The 24,806-nt window shown below is 37.6% G+C and overlaps 1 protein-coding gene across 41 annotated transcripts in view; it reads right to left on the minus strand.

The window, feature by feature from the left end:
- EIF4G3 (eukaryotic translation initiation factor 4 gamma 3) overlaps positions 1-24,806 on the minus strand; it is a 267,806-nt gene that overhangs the window by 13,658 nt on the left and 229,342 nt on the right. For 27 of the 41 annotated variants that reach the window (XM_036229662.1, XM_016149223.2, XM_036229651.1 and 24 more), the window contains 10 exons: positions 21,794-21,940; positions 21,113-21,349; positions 19,993-20,097; positions 18,454-18,586; positions 15,304-15,401; positions 13,216-13,309; positions 11,794-11,911; positions 10,083-10,303; positions 8,236-8,354; positions 4,299-4,471 (listed from right to left, as the gene is read on the minus strand). In XM_036229662.1, coding sequence (XP_036085555.1) covers positions 4,299-4,471; positions 8,236-8,354; positions 10,083-10,303; positions 11,794-11,911; positions 13,216-13,309; positions 15,304-15,401; positions 18,454-18,586; positions 19,993-20,097; positions 21,113-21,349; positions 21,794-21,940 — 1,445 coding nt within the window. The remainder of the gene's footprint in view (positions 1-4,298; positions 4,472-8,235; positions 8,355-10,082; positions 10,304-11,793; positions 11,912-13,215; positions 13,310-15,303; positions 15,402-18,453; positions 18,587-19,992; positions 20,098-21,112; positions 21,350-21,793; positions 21,941-24,806) is intronic. The other 14 variants (XM_036229665.1, XM_036229572.1, XM_036229570.1 and 11 more) reach the window with 4 other exon arrangements.

Genomic DNA, 24,806 nt, shown 5'->3' on the forward strand with positions numbered 1-24,806 from the left:
GGATGGACTCCAGGATATCCGGGTTAATCACCCTATGAGGATAAGTCATGTTCCATGGGTTAGTGGCATAGATTAAGATGTGTAATGAGCCCATGAGATAGTAACTGCAGCCACCCTGGTCTTCCTGCAGTACATTCACTGTTATTTTCACGTCATCTTACAAGTAAAACATACCCTTGTTCTTGCCTTGGTTTTCTACTTCTTGACTAGTCATGGGACAGTCTGCGGAACACAATCATTGGTCAAATCCATACTGCTGATAAAAAACATATCTGGCTGAACACAGGATTTTCACAGAACAAGCTTGTTAAGAGACTTACTTCTTTTCAGGTTTACAGTTCCTAAATCCTTTTGTATGACTTTAGAAGGAAAATCCTAGGTGTGTAAAAGCTCCTACACACACATAATCGTCTTTGGGTTACTATATAGCCTACAATAATGCCTTGAATAATACACACTTTATGCTGGCTGGCTGAATGAAATAGAGCTACACCATATCCTTGCTTCTTGGTAGGTAGTGACCATCACACCCACTGGACTGCACTTTGGTGGGGTCCATACCTGGGACTTCAGGCATCCCTTCCCCCATTTCAACTACAGTAGCTCTACTTTTATTTATTCTATACACCGGCTTCCTTCCTGAAATTTAATTATAGGAAGGGGTACATGGTTAAAAGTTGGAATTAAAAAAAATTTGAGTAAAGGTCCAATCAGAATTTGCTAAAAAAGCAAAATAATCTACTACAGCTAGAAATGCTATCATCAACAGCATCTTACACAATTTGCATTATGATAACTTAACAAAAAAGTAAATTTTGCTGTAGATAAGCAAGGAAAAGATAGTGAAAACATCTAAAAATTAGCCTGGTCAAATATTACTATGATTAATCATAAGAATCTAACTACAGGTAAAAAGAAGAAATAAAAAGGTAAAAAAGCCTTCTTATACTGCAGTATCATCTTCAATGGATTACTACGAAAAAGCCTATTTAAACTAAATCTTACCTATGTAAGTACATAGGGTTTTCATTGTTAAGTAGAAGCTTTTTCAATTTTTTTTTTTTAAATTTGAAACTCAATATACATATCTGTGTAAGCTCTGAACAATATCTTTTTTAACATGGTAGAATTGCCATAAGTAGGAAGAAAAGTTCCAAAAAATTAGAAGAGATAAGAACTTCCTTTCCAACAAACGTCTCTCAAAGTGAAATACTAATATACCAAGCTTCCTGAAGGACACATATCTTATGTCTGCTGTCAACTCTGATTTTTACTATCTTGGATTTCATTTGTTTATTACACTTCCAAAGTGATTCCAATTTCGTGGCTAATACTGAACTGCACTCAACTGTTTACTTGTCTTAAAAAGAGAAGTCTTCTGATTGTATCAACACTGTTTGAAATGCATCTAGATAGTTACCTATCTACCTACTTAATTTCCATCATAAAGCATTTAGATTCAAGTCTTGAAAATTCCAAGAGGATTATTTGATGTTGCCTTTGTGGAAATATATTTTACGTAAGGCAACTATTATGCTCAGAGTTGATACAGCTTCTTGTAATCAAAATTCCAAAGGATCTAAGCTTTGTTTATAAATAGACTGACAGAAAGAGCCTTTTTGAAACTTTAGTCTAGTCTAATATTTAGTAGCAGTGCATGCCTTAAAAAGAACTGTAGAAGAAATGGTGGGTTAACAGTTGGCTGATCAGGGCCCAGTAAGTGTGGAGGCCTTCTATCTTCTGTGTTTCCCAGAATCATTGCTGACTTGGGAAGCTAGGCAGAAACAGCTTTAATGACTGCTCAGAAGTTGGCATCTAAGAAGTAGCAGCATCCAAGGAAGCTAATCTTAGATGTTTCTCCACGATGCTATGTTAAAACAGAAATCTTTGGCTGTTGGGACTGAAGAAACAAAAGACGTAGGGTACTTCCATGGCTCTGATGAACTGGCTTCTCTGGAGAGTATGAACTATTTATAACTTGGGCTTTAGAATTAATTGGGAAACGCTGATCTATTTGTAAGAAGGCTCTTGGTGGAAAATGACAGAGATATTCTTTGTTTGTCTTAGAAAAACTTGCCAGGTCTCTGAATTTAGGGAAGAATAGAGGTCTTCATAGACATACTGGTCTTAGGATGGCCTGGTTAGGTCTAACTTAGTATGAAAAGCTAGACCTGGAGCCACTGTATTATCACTAGCTGCAAAAGAAAGTAAAAATAGAGAAAGATGAAGTAGTTGTTGAGGCACAGAAATGTTAATCTCATTTGTGGTCTAAGTAAAAGGCCGTGGTTACAGTATTGCCAGCAGCAGCAAAAGTGCCACCACCAATGAAAGTGTGGACACCACGACTGGACATGACGCATTTTCCTCAAGGGAACCCTCAAGGGGAAGTGTAAATGTCTGAGATAGCCTAGAAACCAAGCTGGCACCTCATCAGTTCAATTAGAACTGATGAAGCTAGATCAAACTTCTTGGGGTCTTTCCAGATATGAACCAACATCTGAGAATAGTTTGAAGAGAGGCAGAAGATGGTGAATAATCCAGCATTCTCATTTCCACAATTTTCTGGTGAATATATCATAATATCTGGGTAAAAAGCAAGTTATTTATAAACTAATATAATAGTTACTACAAATACAGTTTCTAGGGGTTTGGAATTGTAGTTTCAAGTTAGCTCGGGGCAAACCTCAATTTGTTTGTAGGATGTAGATACCCTCATTTGCTCTTACTATTTACACTTGGCTGGTTATTGGAGTGAGCAACACATTCCTCTTTTAAAACTGGGAAACCTTCCTGTCCCTCCTTGTAGGAAAAAACAAACAAGCAAACAAACAAACTGGGAAACCATCCTGGCCTTAAAAGGCCAATAAACACAGCAATATTTGCCAAAGTTTCTTATTAAGTTAACTGGGTTAGTTAACTGGCCTTAATCTAGTCAGTCACTGAATTCAACGGAATCTAACCCAGGGGTCGCCAACCCCGAGCTGTGGATTGGTACCGGTCCATGGCCTGTTAGGAACCGGACTATACAGCAGGAGGCGAGTGGCAGGCGAGTGAGCAATGCTTCATCTGTATTTGCAGCTGCTCCCTAGCACCAGCATCATCACCGTCTCAGCTCCACCTGAGATCATCAGGCACTGGATTCCCATAGGAGCATCGGTTCCTGGTGCCAAAAAGCTTGGGGACTGCTGATGTAGCTTACTGCTGACAGACAACTTTTTAGTGATTGTAAGGGCAAGTACACATTTTCCAGAACTTGGAGGTCAAGGTTATCTTCCTCACAAAATCAAACTAGTAATTATTCTTACGTATATTCGACCTTGGCATTTAATGGTTACACTAAGTGGATGACCATATCTGAAAGATACATAGCGGCATTTCTTCTCATGCAAATTTAACGTACAAGAATGCAAAATGAGCTTGACAAAAAAATTTACAAAAAGAAATATAAATAGTGCAGAATTCTTACTACCATTCCACTTGATGAGTTTGAGACAGATGTGAATCTGATGTTCAGCCCTCAGGAGGGCTTAGTTCCTATTACCTGAGAGAGTGGGGACCTATCAGTGCTGAGTGTGATTATATGTTTATACTTGTACAACACGGCTCCTAAAACAAAATTTTTTATATGCAGTTTTCACCATAAACATGCATTTTAGAACCTAAGCCTGGGGAAGATTCTGTGGTTGCACCACACAGAACCTGATCCATGCACTTGTGATGATGGGGTATCACAAAGATATCAGAACTTGATCAAATGAGGATGCGACACCACCTCTGGCTGATGACAGCCAGACTTCATCAAACTAGCTATCGACAGGAATCATAATGAAACCAACCCGGACTAGATTAAATCATTAACTTGGAGTTAAATATCACATGGGGCTAACGTGGACAGGAAAGCATTTCCTAGGTTTAATGATAGGATAAGGCTTTTATTTTTAAGTCAATTTTCCAGATTTTTTTTTTTCCTCAGGAAGAAACGTTTTTTCTCAAAGAACATTCAAGAGTTTACATGTATTGTGAGGGTCTCAGTTCCTCCACAGTTAAGAGGTCTCTGCTACCCTATTTACATCATGATATAGGTCTAACAATAAGTCATGGAAAACCAGAAGATAATCCTTATTATGCCCTAGCAGTCTACAAAATGCCATCACATCAACCAACATATTCTCAATATGTTACACATCAATATATCAAACACAATTTTAATCTATGAAAAAACTCAATGCTTAAAAAAGATAAGTACTTTTAAAATTAACTTCTAGTAAATGAATACCACTCTTGAGGAAGATACTGACCCTTTGAAAAAGTCCTGCTTGCTGAGTTTTTCTGACTGCACCAGCTGATACAGTAATTGGCCCATGTGATCCCTGGTGATCTGGCTCCTTTCCAGGGTGGACTCCACCCCTGTTCTCACAAACACATGTAGCAGACCCTGGGCGTTCAGCTCTTCCACACACTGCATGGCTTCCTGTTCAAATAGCAAGTGAAAGCTTACTCCAAAAATCTAGACAGCATGACCAGAGTGTTAAAATGAGGTTAAAATCTTCTACTTATGACAAACTCAGTAAAAAACTCCACAAACAAGACAGTTCTGATATTAATTTTTAAAACATTAATACGGCTCGGTAAAATATAGGCTGATACAGGTAATATTAGCTATATTTTAAAAAATAGTGACTTATACGGCAACTGCTCTTAAGTTAATAATTTTATTAAAGATCACTCGAGTCAAAATGTTTTTCTCCATGTTTGCCTATTTTATGATCATTTAAAAAACTGAAGATGGTATATTATGAAATAGAAAATCGATGTCATGATTCAAATGCCTTAAAGTGGCAATGGAAAATTCTGTTTGGGTGTGTTAATAGTTGTAAAATTTTCAACAAAAACAGTCTTCCTTCATAGGAGTGTTAATATGGTTAGTACTAAAAATCCTGAAGGAAGTTCTTGGGGTGTGCGGCTCGTGACTGTTTCTCACCATGGGGTGGTCGGGCTAGGTCCGCGTGCCTTTGGTGTGGAGGGTAAAAGGCTGGCAGCTGGCAGCCAGGGCTGCTGAATCACTGGCACAACAGTGTCCCCCCTCCTTAGTTATTTCAACTTTGGGTATGAAACTCTGGTTTCACCTCTGGAGAGAGTAGCTCCTCTGCGGGAAAGCTGCGTGTGTGAGAGGGGCAGCCTCCTGACTGACTAAAGGGTGTAACGGCACATCCGGGTGTCTCGCTGCTGCTTTACTGCCTCTCCACTACTTTATTTAATACCTCCCCCGTGTCAACTTTTTACCTAAAAAAAACTGAACTACAGAGAAATTAAAAAGTAGTACAATGTACACCTATATATCTTCACATCAATTTAGATTCATTGTTAATTTTCTTTCTCTCCATATTAGAAATTTAACATTCATACAATGCCAATAAAAACATTACCTGTTATACAGTACCTATTCGAATTTTCACAATTGTTCCCAAAAGTCAACTATAGCTTTTTGGTGTTGTATAGGATCCAACTGAAAACCCAGTGTCATGAGTCATGCTGTCTCTTTAAATCCTCTAATGTAGGTCAGGTCCTTTCTCTCTTTTGTCTTTTTATGACACTAGCATTTTTGAAGCATTTGGGCCAGCTGTCATGTAAAACTTTCTTATATATACTTTTAATCAATCAATCCTTCTGTTTCCGGCTCCATCTGCAACTTACACACATTCATCATCTGCTAAAGAAATTACCATTCATCTGATTTCTAACTTCCGCAATGTTGCTGCTGTCTATCTCCTATGCTCCTTATCCTTGTGGGTTTTTGCCTCATTTTAAGAACATTATCATCATTATAATGCCTTTTCAGGAGTGTTTAAAGGAATGCAAGTGTATGATCTTCAGTATTTAACCTGAAGTGATAGTCTTCCAATGGGAATTTATTCACTGACTCTGCATACAGGGTCAACTAACTATATCATGGTACTTCTAATGTTACAGCAGTTCATAACCTTGCCCTCCCCCCCAATTTTCTCATGGGCTGTCATATCACCTAACTGTACTTCTCTACACCAAAACATTATTTTTCATTTTGTAGCTGCTGTTTGTTTATTTACTACCTATCTTTAGGGCAGCTTTGTCTCTATCTCCTACTAGAACATAAGCTCATTAAAGACCCTTAAAAGCAGACTGTGTTGCTCACTAGATACACTATAGTATATTCAGGTAGTATTCCCTAAAATGTGGCTGGCATATTTTAGGTACTCAATAAAGATAAATCAGAGAGACTAAAAACACAGGCTGTGGGGTCAGATAGATGTAGGTTTGAATCCCAGCGCTGCCACTACTGTGTGAGTTTGAGTGTAACTTAATCTCTCAGCCTTGACTTCCTATCATAGAGTTACTGTGAGGATTGAATAGAAGATGTATATAAAATCACTTGGCACATAGCCAAGCACAAAACAAAGGCTCAGTAAATATTAATTTGTATTGTTGCTAATAAGAACAACTATTAAGATGTTAGGAAAAATCTCTGTAAGCCTTTAGCATGACACACTAATATCCTAAAGGTGATAAGATAAAGTTTATGCTCTGAAGTTAGAAACCTGGCTTTGAACACTGAGTCTGCCACTTAGCAGCAGTACAACACAGAGCAAGTTACTTTACATCTTTACATCTCAGTTTCCTGATCTGTAAAAATGGCTTTTATAATATTAACACGAGGAGAGTGTTATGAGAGTTAAATGAACAAATACGCATATAAAATATGTAGAATAGCACCGAGCACATAGTAAGCCCTCACCAAGGCTGACATTACCTGGTTCTTATCACCACTCTGCAGCAGAACTGCCTTGTATATTACAAAATGAAATTCCTGAGTCATAACCGACTCTGTCCTTTCCATACTGCAGGCCTGGCCTAGGGCTAATGATTCTTCAAAGGATCCCCTTATTGCACTTAAGTGTTACTAAGGTCTTTTCCTCCCTTTATCTCTAGTTCATCAGAGGGGCATTTTCTTTTTCAAAGTATTTGTTGCTCACTGACCTTGTACATCCTTCAAATTATTTCTAAAGCCAATCTCCACCACCTTCTTCCTCATTGTCTCTGCTCTTTATCTTTTGTAGCCTTTCCACTTTCTTGCAAGTCTTTCACATTTCCCTACTTCCATGCAAGAAAAGAGCTATGCTGCTGGTTTACAGGAATCTAAGAATCTAGCTACCAAATAACAGTTTATGAAGTCTATTCTTTGGCACTTTCCAGTTAATGTTCATTTATTTTTGCTGCATTTTCTAAGGGCTTCTGTAAAGAACTCCTTTCCAACTCGCTTATCATCAAAACTTCCTATTTCTTGTGAGTTTTGGACAATTTCAGAGGCTTGAGGATTTTAGAAGCCTGGACTATAGCTAACCAAGCTGATTTTTATGTATAGAAAGCATAATGCCTAAGTTGTCAAGAGAACAAGCAAGCTCAAAAGACGTTTTAATCATGTAATGCCAAAGCAAAAGTACTAAGTTATCTGACAAACACTTTTAACAAACCTTTGCTTACTCCAGGTCCCTACACTAGGTCTTATTATATGGTCTCTCCTAAGACCCTATATAGGTATACGAGCATTTACTATGACTAGTTTAAATATCTCTTTGTGGAGTTACCTATTTATGGTCTGTCTCTGCCACTAGACTATAAGGCGCATGAAGTTAGGCAGTATACCTATCTTATTCACTATCATCTTAAAATGAAGGTCAAGGTTAAAGAAGGGCAAATGCAAATCTATGTCTTGAAATACTTCACTTAGATTGCATGACCCTAGCAAACTGCTTACTTCTTTGTGCTTTAGTTTTCCACTTGTGAAATAAAGAAAAAGCAATGTCAGCCATTCTTTAAAATTAATATAAAGATGATAAAATGGCTGTAAAGATTATGAGAAGTAATATACAGGGAGTCGGAAATGCCCCATAATGATAATGTGTTGTTTTTTGTTCATTAATATCAAAGTCAAATTGGTTATCCCATGGCAGAAACTGATTGGTTCCCACTCTCTCTTCCTGCCACTTGATCCTGTGAACTATAGTATCAATTTAAGAATACCTGGCAGAAATGTACCAGGGTTGTGCAAATGAACTGTGTAGGACTTGGATTACACATCCTACGTCTTACCAGTTCACGATGATGTCTGATTTAGACTAGAACCAAGTTACCATGTCTGTTACACGGCTTTCTGTGTTTTTATTACTTTTGTTAAAAAAAGAAAAAAAATTCATTTACCTTAAAATCATTAATGTGTAGAAATTCATCAATGATAGATCTGGACTTTCTCTCCATCTCCTCTTCTGACAATGTAGGCTTGTCAGGGGCTGATGTTGCTGGAATTTCTGGTTTTGCTACTAGCAAAGTTAAAAAAAGTGAGAAAGTAAAAATGACAAAAATTATCATTAAATGGTAGGATCATGGTTCACAACATTTATGTGTTGTTACACCATTTTCGGCAAAGGCATTAAAATAGGTACCAATTTGACAAAGAAAGATACCTAAAAGCAGAATACAGAAACATTTACTGTAGAGACATACTAAGTAATTTTATGATCCACAATAATCAAGGAAATATAGAGATATGATAAACTTTTATTAAACTCTTTTGTTCTTTTCTATATTTTGATTCTTCTCCATTACAATGATGGAAAGCACATGAGGCCCACACAGTCATGCCCAGATCTCTAGCCACACTGACCTTGGGCAACTTCTCCAAAATGAAATGATTCTGCCAACTACCACTTTGCTCATGGTGCTCCTGTGGTTTGTACATGTTTAGCACGTATAAACTTGGGGGACAAACATGTATATCCCTCCTGTCTGGGATGCTCTTTCTCTCTGTTCCATGTCCATCATTTCTGCAAACCTGTTTTAACTCCTATTGGTCTTTTATACCTTAGGGAAGCCTTCTCTGACACCCCTCCATGTCAACTCCGGCTAGTTCCTTTGTTATGTACTGTCTCAGAACTATGTTCCTTTCCTTCACAGCATTTTTCTCAGTTTGTACTTCTGTGGAATTATTTGATAATGGGTTTTCCTGATGTGGCAGACTGAAGTCTGAGAGCAAGGACTGAGTGCCCAGAAGTCATGAGGGCTCAGAGTGCATGTGGTAAATAAACAAATGACCCAAATAGACATGCATAGGGCAGCGGTGCTACATTATTCACTACACATAGATATTTTCATGCTCTATCTTGCTATGTTCTCAAATTCCTAGCACAGATAAGAAAGCTACATATCTCTAAAGTCAAAAGATCTGAAGTCTATATCCATTGGGAGAAGACATTTCAATTTGCTCCTGAAATCCATTTAGAGACTAAAGTTAGAAGACAATTTAAATGGTGAAACAAATTTGAAAGTTCAAGATGCTGAAAATCATTTCTAAACTTTTTTTTTTTATCACTGTCATTATCATCATCATGACACCTAATACTTTTTGAAAACTTTTTATTTATCAGGTAATGTTCTAAGTAGTCACACGTAGTTACACGTATATTCTTCTTATTTAATTTTCATAATAACCTTATACTTATGATCCCCATGTAATGAATGAGGAAACTGAAACACAGATAGGCAATTTTTAGAACATTATCTGAAGTCCATCCTCTAAGCATATACATGCTAAACATGTACAAACCACAGAGGTTGCCAAGGAATATGAAGGTAAAAAAAGACAATCAGATACTTTCTCTATGGTTTGCTTGCAGTGACTCAAAAAGCTCAGAATTTTCATGTATGTGAGGGGCTCTACAAAAGCATATGCGCTCTAACTCACAGACGGGTGTTATTTAGAGAAATTTTAAGAACTTCAGATTGCTTACAGCAAGAGGACCTCATCATCATCACGTTTAATAAAGAAAGAAGAAAATTTATAAATTGCTGAACAAAGGGATACCTGGGGAATGAGAACTATGCTACAAAACTATGAGGCTGCCCTTTAACTTTTAAGATACTGGTGTGTGTGTATTGTTATCACGTATTGATTCTGAAATCTACTTAGGCACAAAGTCTCCTTTGTATTTTTTCCTTCCAATTTTAAGGCCCAAATCCTCATCTCTATCTGTTCATGTAAGGTCTCTCACCTGACTCCCTGGTCTTGTTTCGGTCCGCCTCGGCGCTGTTCCTGTCCACATCCATGCCTCCGGTGAGCTGTTTCACCGTCTCTAGCATCTCTCTCCGTTGCTCTTCTTGAGACTGATTGTCTAACAGGTCTTTACTACTGCTGCCCCTCATGAAAGTGTTTGCACGAGCTGCTGCAGATGGCAGGGGCTTGTCATTCTTCTCCCTGCCCATGCTTCCGCGACTGAAAGACAAAACAACACTTTTCAAAAGACCACCCCATTCCCTATGTATGTAAATTATAAAATAACGTCAACACGTTCTAAACTATGCAGAATAATTTCCCAGATAAATTTAACGTGTGAGGCACCAATTATATTTCAAAGTGTAATTATTTATAGAAACAAGTAATAGTGTTTTAAAGGGAATATTAAGATATCTTTAACTTTTAAATGTTAAAGGGATGCCACTTAAAATTTTAAAATGCCAATGGCAATTCCTTCAAATTTAAAAAAACTCTTAAGAATAAAGAAGACCGTGATGAATGTATGAATATGAGTGAAAGGAAACACAATACCCAAAGAACGTGGTATCACTATCTTAGAAATTATATGATACTTTATTTGGAAATTTCACACATATGGAAAATATTTGAGAACCAAGAAGAAGTAATTTTTGAACAGCCAAAGTCACATACTTCATTCATTTTATGAATAAACCTTCCTATTTCCCTATTTAGTCTTCTTTTAGACAATTCTGACCAGCTGGACAAATAGTTCCTTACCCCGATCAGAAGTAGTGAATTAAAAGTGCAAGAAGGTTCGCAGAGGCATGACAATAATCTAACCACTTAAAAAAAAACTATACACACTCAAAAAGCAGAGCCGTCAGGGGAAATTTATGGCAGGCCCTAAAGAGCCACAAAAACCCCAGTAGCACAACTGGGGTTCAATTACAATCTAAGTCATCATTAAAAAGTTGACTTGTGCTACGTATATATTTTGTTTCAGATGCCAAGGGAATAGTAACACAGTTTAAAAAGTCTACCCAGCCAAACCTTACAATGTACAAAAGTTTGGGAACGTAAAGAAACTTCAGCTCTAAAAGTGCTTATAACGAAAATTTTGTTCTCCGTCTCCATGTCACTATATACTATAGGTCCTCATCCATTCTCCATAAACCAACAAATGGGACACTTGACTATACAAATCCTATAAAAATCAAAGTAGGGAGATAGTGGAATACATAATGGTGAAGAATAAAAGACAATTTCAAATATAACATGAAGCACACTGTTACAGAGGTGTGTGGGTGGGCTGTCATCCCTGTGTATGAGATCACTAAATTAATCCAGAGCATCCTGAGGCATTAGCTTGGAGAGCCCTATGCAAGCCTCCAGGAGGCTTTTTGGGTGAGCCTGGCTTTCTCAAGGAACAAACCATTAGATATTTGCCAGGTAACTCACCCTTCCTTTCCATCCTATTCCATCCCATTCCAAATCTACCACCCAACTTTGTTCTTAACTTGGAAATTACAGAATGTGACATTGGGGGCGCGGGGGGTGGGGAATCAACCTTAGAGATAATCAACCTTAGAGATAAAAGGAATCCATCCACAGGGATTATCATCATTGTGTGTGTGAGGGAGAGAGAGAGAGAAAGAGGCAGGCAGGTGCAGGCAGACATAGCGATAAGCAGGTGAGTCTTCATTTAACATGTAGAGCAGGCTTCTTACCTGGTTAAGGTCCGGCGGGAATCAAACTCTAAAGGTGTAGATGATGTAGACCCTGAGGGTGCTGGAGGTTGCAAAGCAGAGAATCTATTTAAACTGGAAGCACTTGACCTTAAGGCATCTATAGGTATTGAGGATTGAGAAAAAAATACAAATCACATGACTAAAATGCAGCTTCTAATTTATCTGCTTCCCTGGGGTGGGGCCTGAGACGAGGCATTTCGAACATGCCCAATAAGGTGATGCCAAACTCCTGGTCCACAGACCACACTCTGAGAAGCGGAGTGTTAAAATTTGCATGAAAAAAGAATTCAGAAGTCTTTGTTCTTTATGTTTTGATTTTGATCCTTTCAAACATAATTAAATTATCTAAGGTAGGGCATGGAGGTGGGAATGGTAAACAGGGACATGATGGCGGCAAGCAAAACAAAACATAGTTGACCCCTGAACAATATAGGCTGGAACTGTGAGGGTCCACTTATATACAGATTTCTTATAAATACCTGTACTGTTTTCGATCTGCGGTTCAGAGTCCGTGGATGTGGAGGGCTGACTGTATGCACCAATCTACGCCATTTTATATAGAGGACTTGAGCATCTGTGGACTTTGGTGTCTACAGGGGGGCCTGGAATCAATCCCCCATGGATATCAAGGTATAACTTAAGTTTTTTGGGAGTCAAAAGTTATATGTGGATTTTTGACTGCTGGGGTAAGGGGGCAGGTACCCCTAAATCCTCAAGTTGTTTAAGGGTCAACTGTACTTCACTTAAAAAAGGTAAATAATATTAATGTCATCGCATTTTTGTAAAGTTATGCATGTAGGTTTCAATGAATAATAAAAACTTTTAAAATTTAATTTGAAGAAAAAAAGGTCAAAATTACTTATAGGAAAATATGAGAAGGAAGTTAACAATGAAGTTTTTATTCTTTCCACAGGGCTTCCTTGGCTTTTAAGATATATTTGTGATGGTCCAAACATCACAAGTCAAATCTCTCAAACTCTGACTCATGGTTAAGATTTTGAAAAATATTTCAATCCAATTCTTTATTCTTTTTACAATGCCCTGAAATTAAATGCTTGGGGCCTTAATGTTCTTTTTCTGAGCAAAATGGGTTGGACTTTTAATGTGGGGTCCCAGTAATTTCTCTGATTATACTGAATTTGTGAACGACAATAACAAAGGAATTTAAGAGATTAAAGTCTTAAATGGCCTAACTGTACTAAAATATTTAAAATACCTAAGGATCCTTACTGAGGAGGAAAGCCTAATTTGTGCTAATCAGAAAGGGCCACTGTTAAGTTTGGACATGATTCATCGATAGGTCCTTTCCTAAAATTATTATTAGATGATGGTGGGAACGCACTGTAAGGGAATGCTTACAGACCACATTCGGACTCCCGAGAAGGGACACTCCACGCTTACCAGTCTCGCTTGCCTTTGCTCCACCACTGCTGCCTTTTCCCCAACTGCCCAGCTGTGCTTTAGGTACCAGCTGGATTTTCTCATCAATTGTAGGCTGTAACATAAGTGACCAGTCAATTCTAGGAAATATTCTAGAAAAATCGTTCCCCCCTCCATCCCCAATGCAGTAAAACCAATTTTAGCAACAAAATTTTGCTTGGAATGCCAATTTAAGAAACATAAATTGGAGCTGTTCACGTTAAAGTGGGTAGAATTCCCCTGAAGTGCTTCCTTGGAATTCAGCTTCCACAACCCACCAGTGATTTGACACCACTGGTTAGTCTAGAGAATGCACTCAGGTCCTCAGAGACTGTGTGCCAGAGTGCTAATGTAAGCAGATTCTAATAACTCCTCCTGTGTAGTAACGCCAAGTTATTTTAAAAAGAAAAAAAGCAATGTACAAATACTACAAAATTAACTCATTAATCTGTGAGAAGACAGATTTCACATTTTAGTAAAGCCTAATATAGGCTAGATCTAAGGATGGAGAGGTAGAACTTAAGGATTCAATAAAGGGGAATAGGAACAGCACGTTAGACAGGAAATTAAGGTGCCTGACATCTTTCAGGTTTAACCCTCCAACATATTTTTAGTGTAAGTGAACAGAATTATGATGTAACGCAAATTAACCATAAAACACATACAACCTAAAAGCCACGAGGCAGCTCTTTACAAAGGTATGATATTCTGACAGTGCTGCCTTGCTGTGTGACATGCTTTCACACAAATCTCTCCAAGTTGACAAATTTGTTTACGGTTTTGAACTTTTTCTAGGATACTTATGTAGAGTATCTACTGCATAATTATCTGAATATACAATTTACACATTTTCCAAAATATTAAGGATTTTTTTTACAGTGTCCATTGACAGAAATAATATTTAAAAACACAAACAAATGTTATTTTAAATTATTGATAAAATTTTCAAAGATGTTGAAGTGATGCTGTTGGAGAAATTCTTTAAACATAAGATTAAAAATAATTTTTTTTTAAATTACAGTGGACACCATGACAATTTTATAACTGGCAATTCTTAATCCCATCGATCTTTTAACCTAGTGCCAACCTCCCCACCCACCACCCCAAAATGATAAGATTTTGCTTAAAACTGTCTCTTGCTGGAAACGAAAGTAGATGGGAATCAAATTGTATTCAGCAATAGAATTCCTGCTCTGAGACATAAACAACTAGAAGAATGTTACCAGAATCTTAGAGAAGAGGATCCTAGCTAATTAACATCAAGAGAGAGCCAGAGAGGTAATGTTCTGTCCTGAAGCAATGTTTTGCCAAAACCATAAAGATGCAAATAACAGCCCATCTTCCAATTTTATCAAAGTCTTTTTTCTTTTTGTCAGTTATCTTCTTTTATTTGATATTTTCACATTAGCTTTAGATTGTCTTTAGTATCCTACTGGCAGGTGGCCAATTTTCAGAACTACAGAAAGTGTATTACAACTAAGGAATAAACTAGATTTGAAAATAATCTGCAAAACCCACTGGGCTGTATAAGTTTACACGTTTATAAAATGTAATTTTGCTTTCTCTACATTCTTCACTATACTTATAGTGACCAACTTCTACTACTAAAAAACACCTTGCTTGGAGAAAATTCTTTTCCACTTACTACTACTGTCCATGGATTCTCATGACAGAGAAAATGAAATGAAATATATTAAATATTTATCACAGACTGAATTCTAGTAGGTCCTCTATGATTTCTTTTAGGCCTCAGACATAGAAAAACATTAATTCCTTTCAAGGTTAGACTTAAACAGATAGCTGCTTATACATTGAATAAAAGCTTGTAATTGACTATGGCTTCTGAGGTACCTTTGCTATAATTTCTTTTACATTATGCATTGCATAACTTTAAATCCTCATAGAAATAGAAAGAACTAATGCCAGGATAAGTATGTGAGAATACAGTGATAAATATTGACTTTTAAGAAAAACCACCTCATAAAATCTGCAATATGGCTATTTCAGATGAGCAAGAACTAATTTTGTGTCATCTTTTGAGGCTGCTCTTGAGTTTTAAATGTAACTTACCTTAGTGATTTTCAGGAATTTTGAGGGGTCCAGAACCCGACTATTCTTGGCCCCTTGTACAGTGTTCCAACCACCTTCATCCACTCTCTGGACGCCTGCTGGGAGAACAGAGTGAGTCAGTCTTTCACCTGTGTGAAGTCAGTTTGACAATGAAAGAGTGACAAACACTGTCAACATCACCAGTTGAAACCAAGGAAAAGACAAAAATTGTTAAAGCATTGCTAATAGCCTCTAACACCCATCACATGAAAATACCAAGCATAAGCACTCTGCTTATATTGAATCTCCCATGAAACGTTAATGATCTAGATGAAACCAAGGGATACAAATGAGGAGAGACTGAGGAGTGCTAAGCAAGGGAGGGCCTAATCTAGTGTTTACAGAGTTAATGACTGTTTACAGAGCTAATGATCAGAACACTTTGGGAGAAGTCAGATGGAAGTTATTTATCCCAAAGTTTATTTCACTTAAAGATGTCAAATGACAGTGTGCTTCAGTCATTCCTCCCAAACCTACTTCTCCAGCCTTGCTCAGGCAGAAAGACCTGACTCTTCCTTCTCTCACACTTTGCACCTAATTTGTCAGCAAGTCTTGTCAGTTCAACCTTTTCAATATATTCATTATCTAGCCCCTACTAACTACTGCCAACACTACCAATTTGGTTTAAGCCAGCCATATTTCCTCACTTAGTACAAAAATCTCTTCAATGGCTTCCCTGGTTCTACCTTTTATGTATGTATGTATGTATGTATGTATGTATGTATGTATGTATGTATGTATGTATGTATGTATGTATGTATCTGCCTGCCTACCTACCTACCTACTTACTTACTTACTTATTTATTTTATATCATGGCAGCCAGTGTGAACCTAGTAAAGTATAAGGTCCTGTTACTTCTCTGCTCAAAAATGCTTCTGTTATTTGTCCACTTCACTCAGAGAAAAAGACAGATTCCTTATAAATTGCCTATAATATCTAAATAATCTGTTTCCTGCCTCTCAGACCCCATCTTCAACTGCTCTTCCCCCATGCCCTTTTTTCCGGCCTCACTGGTCACTTTGCTAATCCTTAAAAATGCTGTTTCAGGGCCTTTGTATTTACTACACTCCCTTTGCCTAAAACCTTCCCTCTCCAAATATCCACATGACTAAACTTTATCCCTTGCTTCAGGTCCAACAATACTGACTTTAACAGGCTCCCTAACTTCCCTATTTAGAATTGCAACCTCTGGCCGTCGAGCCTTGCACTCTTTAATCCCTCCCTTTCTGCTTTATTTTTTTTCTATAGAGCAAATTTATCTGAGAAAATTACATATTTTACTTAATGTATTTATTATCTCTCCCTCCCAGTAAGATGTAAGCTGAATAAGGGAAGGGATTTTCTACTGTTAAGTGACAGGCACTCAAAAAATATTTGTTGAATGAATGAATGAATGAATGAAATATCACCAAACTGTCTATCCATAAATTTTTCTGATCCTCACATTTCTTGGTTTTTTCTGTGCTACCTGATATTACTGATCACTTGGTTCCTTGTTTCTATAATGCTTATATCCTAGTACTCCTTCCTTTCTATTTGGTTTTATCTGTAGGTTTTCCAAGTTCTTTACTTCCTTTAGTCGGCTGAGGGCATCTTCCATGGATTAGGCTTTTATCTTTTTCCTCTCAATCTAGTTCAATAATAAATAAAAATCATCACCTGAAAGGCACAGTGCTAGGTACTAGGATGCGGAAGGTGGGTAAGGGTAAGTGTGGTGTCCCATGAAACTTGAAAGTATACTTTTTCCCCTGGAGCCTTCATCTCTCATAACTTCACTGTGAAATCTATTGTGTCTGTGATAAATAATAGCTAATGGTTTTTGAGTATTTTACTCTGTGCCCGTTGCTACGTTGAACACGTTAGATATACTACCTTTCATCCTCACGCAAATCATTAGTACTATTATTAAATTCATTTTATGAATGAATGAATGAATGAAATATCACCAAACTGTCTATCCATAAGGGGCTTGAGCAATGTCTTACAGCTAGGATATAGGCGAGCTGAATTTAAACTGAGACCACTGAGCTCAAGAGTCTATGCTCTTAACAACTATACTGTATGACCTAGTCACTGCCCTGATCACTTAACTGCACAGTGGACAAGTGAGCATTCCCACTTGGATGCCCTGTTGTCATCTCAAAATAAACAGGCTTAAAAGAAATATGATCATTTCCCTTCTGAAAAAGGTTTCCTCTTCCAGTGTTTCTAAACTTAGTCAATGGACTTCCTATTCTCTCAAATGTAAAATGCTTTTTATTTCAACTTTCATATTTTTTGTTTCTTCCTTTTTATTTTTATTACTACCAAGTCTCACCTCCTTTCACATGAGATTTCAGTAACAGCAAGACTTTTGAGTTCTGTGTACTCCTCTAATTCATCATGTGAAGAGCAATAGACTTATTTGATTTACATACCTCTTACACGGCATTACTCCTTTGCTTAAAAACTTACAATGACTTCTTAACTTCTACTAAATCAAGTCAAAAGTTCTTACTCTGGCTCCACGCTTCCAGACATTTTCCATTCTGCCTGAACACTTAAATTTTGTTCCCATCATGCTTGTTTATTCTCTTTACAATTTATGTTTACTTTAATTTCATAAATAAAATTCTTCCTTCTGTTCCAAGTATCTACCATCCACTAAGACCCAATTCAAGTGCCCTTTCCTCAAATAAAGATTTCTTCCTGTTTTCTAGCTCTCTTCTTCTCTGAATTTTAACCTTAATGGAGAACACATCTCATAATTGATAACATCTTCCATTTGCTTGACCAATGTTCCCTGTATTAGTTTTGTCTTCTCAGGTAAACTGTAAGCTTTTAGAGGGGATAAACCGTATCTTCCACTTCTGTTTATATCCCTCAGCAATACTGAGTCTACGGAAAATACTCAGTAAGATCTTGCAGTCCAAATCATGCTCAGTTCTTGCATTGTCTTCTTTCACTCAACAACCTGTCTCCAGGTATAACTTCTTCACTTATCAATTACTTCTCTATTCTTTGGGTTATTCTTCCCGATTTCATTTAACATCTAAATATTTAAGAATTCTTAAATATCTGTTCTTCAAACCCCTAAGTTCTCTAACGCCCCAGGGGACTCCTCCCCTCACCTGGTCTTCTCTTCTCTTTGGTCATGAGCTGCTGGACCTTCCTTTGCTCTTCTTGTTCTTCTATTTTAGCCTCTTTGTGAATCTGTTCAATAGTTTTAGGCCCTTGATCTGCTCTTCGAGATACCCAATTACACTACAAAAGGAGAAAATAAGATTATCAGCCAGATAACAAAATAAAAATTTTAAAAATTTGAGTACCTACTTTATACTTTTCACTGCTGGAAGTGTAAAAATACTTATAAAATCTGTTACAGTAGTTTTTCATGTCTTACAGATGGCACTATTTGCAGTTTGCAGATTAGAGCTAAAGAACTGAATTCTTCTCAATCAACCCTGAACTACAACATATACCGAGCATTCCAAGAGCTGATGGATAAGAAGACAGAGTAAAAGACTACCCCAAACGTATTTTTTAAAATTGTTTTTATATATGAATGGAGGAAAGAAAAGGGGAATCAAGAAAGATCAGGATTCTCTGGCCTTGACTTAATCTGGGGTATTGCTATTCAGTTCGTATCACGGTCCATAAGAATTCTAAATCAAGGATGACTAGGATTTGTCTGGTAACCTACACGAAGTACCACACCACTCTGCCCTTTGGTTATCCTCTCTATGAAGGACAAAACAACTTGTTTCCTTATAATTATACTTCTCCCTTACCTTTTCTACCAGCTATAGTCCCAAGATCTGATATAAATATAAATGGTTAAAGGCATGAGTGGAGAACTTTTTTATGTTAACATTTTTATATCGGTTAGAGGCAAAGATGGCAAATAGGTTTAAATCAGCATTCAAATTCTGATCAACAGGTAGTGGCTTCCGTAATAAGAAGGCTCCTGAGGTTACATCTGTGCTCAGCAAGATAAAGAACCATCACCAGTGCTATCTGGTTTGGATGCAGGGCGGGGAAGAAGTGAGACCTGAATTCACTTTCTCTAGTTTAGGGTCAACTGCGGTATATTCCCTGTAGGAGTTAAAATACGAGAGAAAACAGGTGGTAGTGGTAAAAACTGTTCCTAGTGTGAGAAACAAGGGGGGAAAAAGCAGCAGAACAGGAGGGTATATAGGAAAAGCAATAGAGAAAACAACATCTCCTATGAGCTGGGACTTTACATAATCACCTTCCTCACTGAATCTTTACAACGCATCTGCAAGGAAGGCAACACCTCCATTTTATAGACTAAAAATGTAAGCTTCGAGGGAAGTTAAATGGATTCATTATGAAGATGAGGTTTCCTGATAATTTAGCATCCCAAGACTAAATTTAATTAATTGACTACAGTGAGAATTCAGAATGGCGGATTTCAAAACTGCAACGTGGTTTGATAATCAGAGTAAAGAGAAGAGATACGTAACAGGTAGGTAGGTATATGCAATTTTTGTCCTTTCACACAGCTCTCATGAAAGTTTGTCAATTTAAGTTCTGAGAGTCCTACAACAAAAGCATTACGTTTTTACACATTTACATACTAGGATATCCTCCCCAACCCAATTCCCTAAGAGAGACTGGAGTGGCAGGCTTATTATTTTGCTACTTACCAGTCTTAGGTCTATCACATCCTGAAGCATGAATCGAATCCTAGATGAGGTTTTCCTTTCTTTCACGATTTTCTCCATCTGATTAAAATACTGGTCCATACGTGGCTGTAAGCAACAGAATCGTTAGTATTCCTGGTTGAGGAATTCGAATATAATTTTACCATGTAACATTTTTTAAATGGCGTAGGAATACAACTTTTAGCCAAAGGGGAATGTGGTAGAATTTTTAATTGAGCATATGACACCCAAAATAAAGGCTATATATTCCAGGCAACTGGCTGTGGTCAAGTGACTAATTATGGGCCAACAGAATATAAATGGAACGATCAGACGCAGCTCCCTGGAATCTTCCTTAAGAGAGGTGACTGTGCTCTTTGCCTCTTTCCAACTTTCCCTGCCGAGAACATTAATGACAAGGGCTACACCTTATGAATGACAGAATGGTAAACTGGAGGAGCTGGGGTTTTTGATCATCTCTGAGGCACCAGATCAGCTTCAGCCTTCTCACCTCCGAACTTTACCTACATGAATGAGAAATAAATCTCAATCTTGTATAAACTGCTAAGATTTGGGATTTTCTGTCACAGCCAAATATAATCCTAGCTGCTCCAGAAGTTATGAGAAATTTCTTTGAAGCATTTCTAATTTCTTGACCCCTTATTTATGTTACGTTTGAATTATAATATTTTTAATGATCTTTTTATATCATGGTTAGATAGCTGTGTCATTAATCACAGCATAAATTTCAGGAAGCTACTAGGTTTTCTTCATTTCTGTATTACCCTCAGTCCTGGCCCATAGTAACTTTTCTCCTCTTATTTCTGCCCATAATTTGCTATATGTATAAATGACCTGTGAAATGGTCATACAGAAAGAGGACCAGAGACAATCTGAACAACTCATAAACTGGCCTTTACATAATTTGGGACCCTATTCACTTCTGACTATGATGGAAATGTGGTAAGGAGCATGACGGCCAAACAGTGACAATGAGAAAGACAAAAAAGAAAAATAAGCAGCCTCGATGGCAGGGGCAAGATGAACACTTTCACCGACAATCTTAGTTCTTTTGTAACTGACACAGTCCCTGTTGGAAGTTTCCACGATTTTGGGCTTTTACCTTTGCTTTCTCAAAATCGAGGTCTTTGCCAATGGTGGTGAGCAGGCGGCACAGGCACTCCAGGGATTCTTCATCATGGTTCTTCAGCAGCTTCACCACACAGTCATGCATGATAGCTTCCGTCAGCATTTTCAGTTTAAAGAGTTCTCCAATAAACTTGATGTTACCAATGGATCTCCGCCGGGCTTTGTCCTTAGCTTCTTCCAGTTCATCGTGAAGCCTCGTCCTCTCCTCTGGCTGTTGTGTAAGGAAGAAAGATAGAATCCTGATGATGAAATCTGTACTGCACCATAGATGCTAACAACATACACTCAGATTCATGGTCCTTACTCTTTCTGGGGGGTCAGGGATACCCTTTGGGAATATGACTGCAACTAAAGACGTACTCCTCAGAAAAGTGAACTATACGCAAAAGTCTGCAACCATTTCTGACTTCTGGTACTCAGCGACGCCTCTGGAGTCTAGGTTCTGAATCCCTATCTTAGAAGGTTGCGTTGCTTTAACATGGCGGCACTGAAAGGAACAAAATATTCCTCTAAACACCAACATCGTACTTCCGCCTGGAAGAAAGGCCACAGGCACCCACGGAAGTAGTAGGGAGATGTTGCAGCCGGCTTCATGAAAATTCCCGTTGATGACACTCAAACTGAACAAGCACCGACTTTCTGTGAAAATACTCACGGCACTGGCAGCCTCGAGTTCTTTCTGCTTCTTCTCAAAGACATCATCATCTGCTTTATCTTTTTCAAACTCCTTCTGGCAACGGTTCAATAGCAGCTTCCGGAAATTCACTGTGTTTCCAGGCTTGTCTGCCATGGGTACTTTCAGCTGCATCCAGATGGGAAAATGCAAAAGCAGCAAGATTATTTAAACACATTCAATGATTTTCTCAAAATATCAAATTTTTTTTATTTGAAAAATAATGCTGACTGAATCACAGGTAAGCATTCTACAAGAGGTACCCAATTTAGCCTCAGGCATTTCATGGTTCAATGGAAAGATGTCTTAAGTTTTATAGAGAAAAGATACACATTACTCTCATATAAATGTACTGTGTCTTTAATGGCTGGTTGTGCCTCTAGCTGACTTTGAAATCCATGTAATATTATTACAACTATGACCCTGGATTATTTAGGCCTTTTTAACTCTGTAGGGTTATTACTTTTGTTTTTCTTAGTACCACTATGGGTACTTTGGTTTACAGGAACAAACAGAAATGACATAAAGTAGGAGAGAATTTCATGGCCATAGGAAAACTGATGTAGGTGTGATTCTTATTCTAGAAAAAAGCAGAAGGGGGGATACATTTGAGAATTTTTGATATGTCTTTTCCTTAGGGGACTGTCACGACACTGTAATGCTAGTACTTACCTTGACTATCAATATACTATGTTTATTATTTCAAATGACCAAAACATTCTATTTTATAGATGCAATCCCCCTGAGCATCGTTCTGAAGAGCTAATGCATAACATGGCAAAATGGTTTTTCTGGAATCACAAAGCGGCTCCCAAAGTTCTGAAATGCATGGTCTTTGCTCTAGGTTTACTGAGAGAACTTGGTAAGAAACAGGATGCGTGGTATTAGTTAATGTTATCAACCTGATGAAGGATGAATGGCTAGAGAAACTTCTTAAGAACTGCAACTGTGATGCTATAGTATATTTGTTCTAGAACTGATGGCATATGCTCCAACATATTCCCTATGACATATGAAATATCATTTAACAAGTCCAGTTCTAATCAAAGGACCAAGTGTTTCATTCTATTTTACTTTAGTAGAAAACACTAACTTAGGAAGATACTTTTTAGACAACCATAGAAAAGCTAGTATGTCTATCTCCAAACTCAGCCCTAAGTGACTACAGATCATTTCACACATAGCCAGGCCTACTCTATGATCACATAAGAAGGTAGGCATTTAATCGGCTTTCAAGGAAAGAAACACTACATGAAAGTAAAAAATTTCCAAAACAAGAGCCAAAAGTAGATTCCATTTTCTACTATACGGGACCCAGAATATTCAACAATGCACTGCAGAAGAGAACCAAGAAGCAAACCCATGAGCGAGGTGGTATATCAGAGAGCACCGGCGTGATGTTAGGTTCCTGGTAAGCCAGTCAAAAAGTCCTATTTTGCTTCTTGGCATATTCACCAGCATCATCTATATAACACTAAAAACAGAAAAATCACCTGGACCACATCTATAAGTTCTGAAGGGATGTTTCCTGAATTATGGATTTGCTGTGTAGAAAATGAGAAGAATGTGGACAACAATATGAAAATCCAAGTCACTGTCTCATTGGTGAGAAGGACCAGGATTAAAACAAGTTAGAAAGATTAAATAAATAAAACTTGTGAGAGTTTGGTTTATATGAACAAATAGAAATGACCTAAGGGAAAATTTCTCTACACAAAAAAGTATAAAAAGCTATGCCTTTTACATCTTTTATGTAGAGAAGGCTATGCTGAAAAGGTTGTTGGGCTAAGTATCAAAAGATTCCGCTTACTTGCTTTTAAACAAAGGCAATTGTTTTAATTCAAGTCTTGGTTTCATCATCTAAAACAAGGGAGTTGCAATTCCTGCGTCTAACCTGGAGTGCAGCTTTAAACATCCAAAGAAATAGGTTTGGCAGAAGCACTTTCTAAGTCACAGAGAAGAAAGCTGTAACTGGGATACTCAGAACACTGAAACTGGAAGAGCACTGGTATCTTGAGTCATAAAATCAGGGTATGAATGCCAGCTCTGTATCTAATCAGCTCTGTACATTTGAGCAAGCTACCGCATTGAGCCTCAATCACTTCATCTGCAAAAGCACACATTCCAGTGACAGTAGATGAAGGTACATGTAGCTGCTAAAACAGTCATAATTTCAATTCTGCTATGTGACTCTGGCTGAGTTATTTGGCTTCATAAAACCCGTTCCTTTATAAAATGAGGATAACATCGATCTCTTAGGACTGTTGGAAGGATTAAATGAAATGGTGTAAGTAAAGCAAATAATACTGGCTGGCGCATGAAGTTCGGTAAACTAATACAGTTATATTTAAACATGTGGAGCTGCACTTGACATGTTTATGATTAAAAATGAAGAGTAATCTATAATAACATAAATATCGAAGTATATAAGCAAAGTTAGCTCACAAAGCAGTTAGGGAGAGAACCATAAAAAGCAAGAGAAATGAGTGTCTACTATCCCAAAATGATGGTCATGGGACATTTCACATGTGTAGGACACAGAGAACATGTGACAGTGCATTAGCATTTTAGGTATATGCACAAGTATTAAAACCGAACAATCACGAGGACTGTCTACAGATCTTTAAGTACGTATATCTCTAAGTGAATGAATGGCTAGTTATACAAACCCCTATAGACCTGTTTTGGAACACGATCTTAATGTCCCTCTGGGGCTGGTTAACAAGGCTGTGGAACTATGGAAATAGATCAGTGAGAACATATTCTCTAAGAATGGTGATATATGACAATTTTTTTGTTTTTAAGAGATAACAAATATCAACAGGATTACGACATTGTTAAGGCAGCATATGTTGTTGTCTGTTGGGCATTCACTGGTAAAGAGACCAATGATATCGGTCAGTTAGAACAGAACATGAAGAGTAGGTATCCTACTCTGCTGGAGCTGCCTGAACAAAATACCACAGACTGGTGGCTTAAACGACAGACATTTCTC

This window comes from Rousettus aegyptiacus, unplaced genomic scaffold (assembly GCF_014176215.1).
Source record: "Rousettus aegyptiacus isolate mRouAeg1 unplaced genomic scaffold, mRouAeg1.p scaffold_m13_p_1, whole genome shotgun sequence".
NCBI classification, from domain to species: domain Eukaryota; kingdom Metazoa; phylum Chordata; class Mammalia; order Chiroptera; family Pteropodidae; genus Rousettus; species Rousettus aegyptiacus.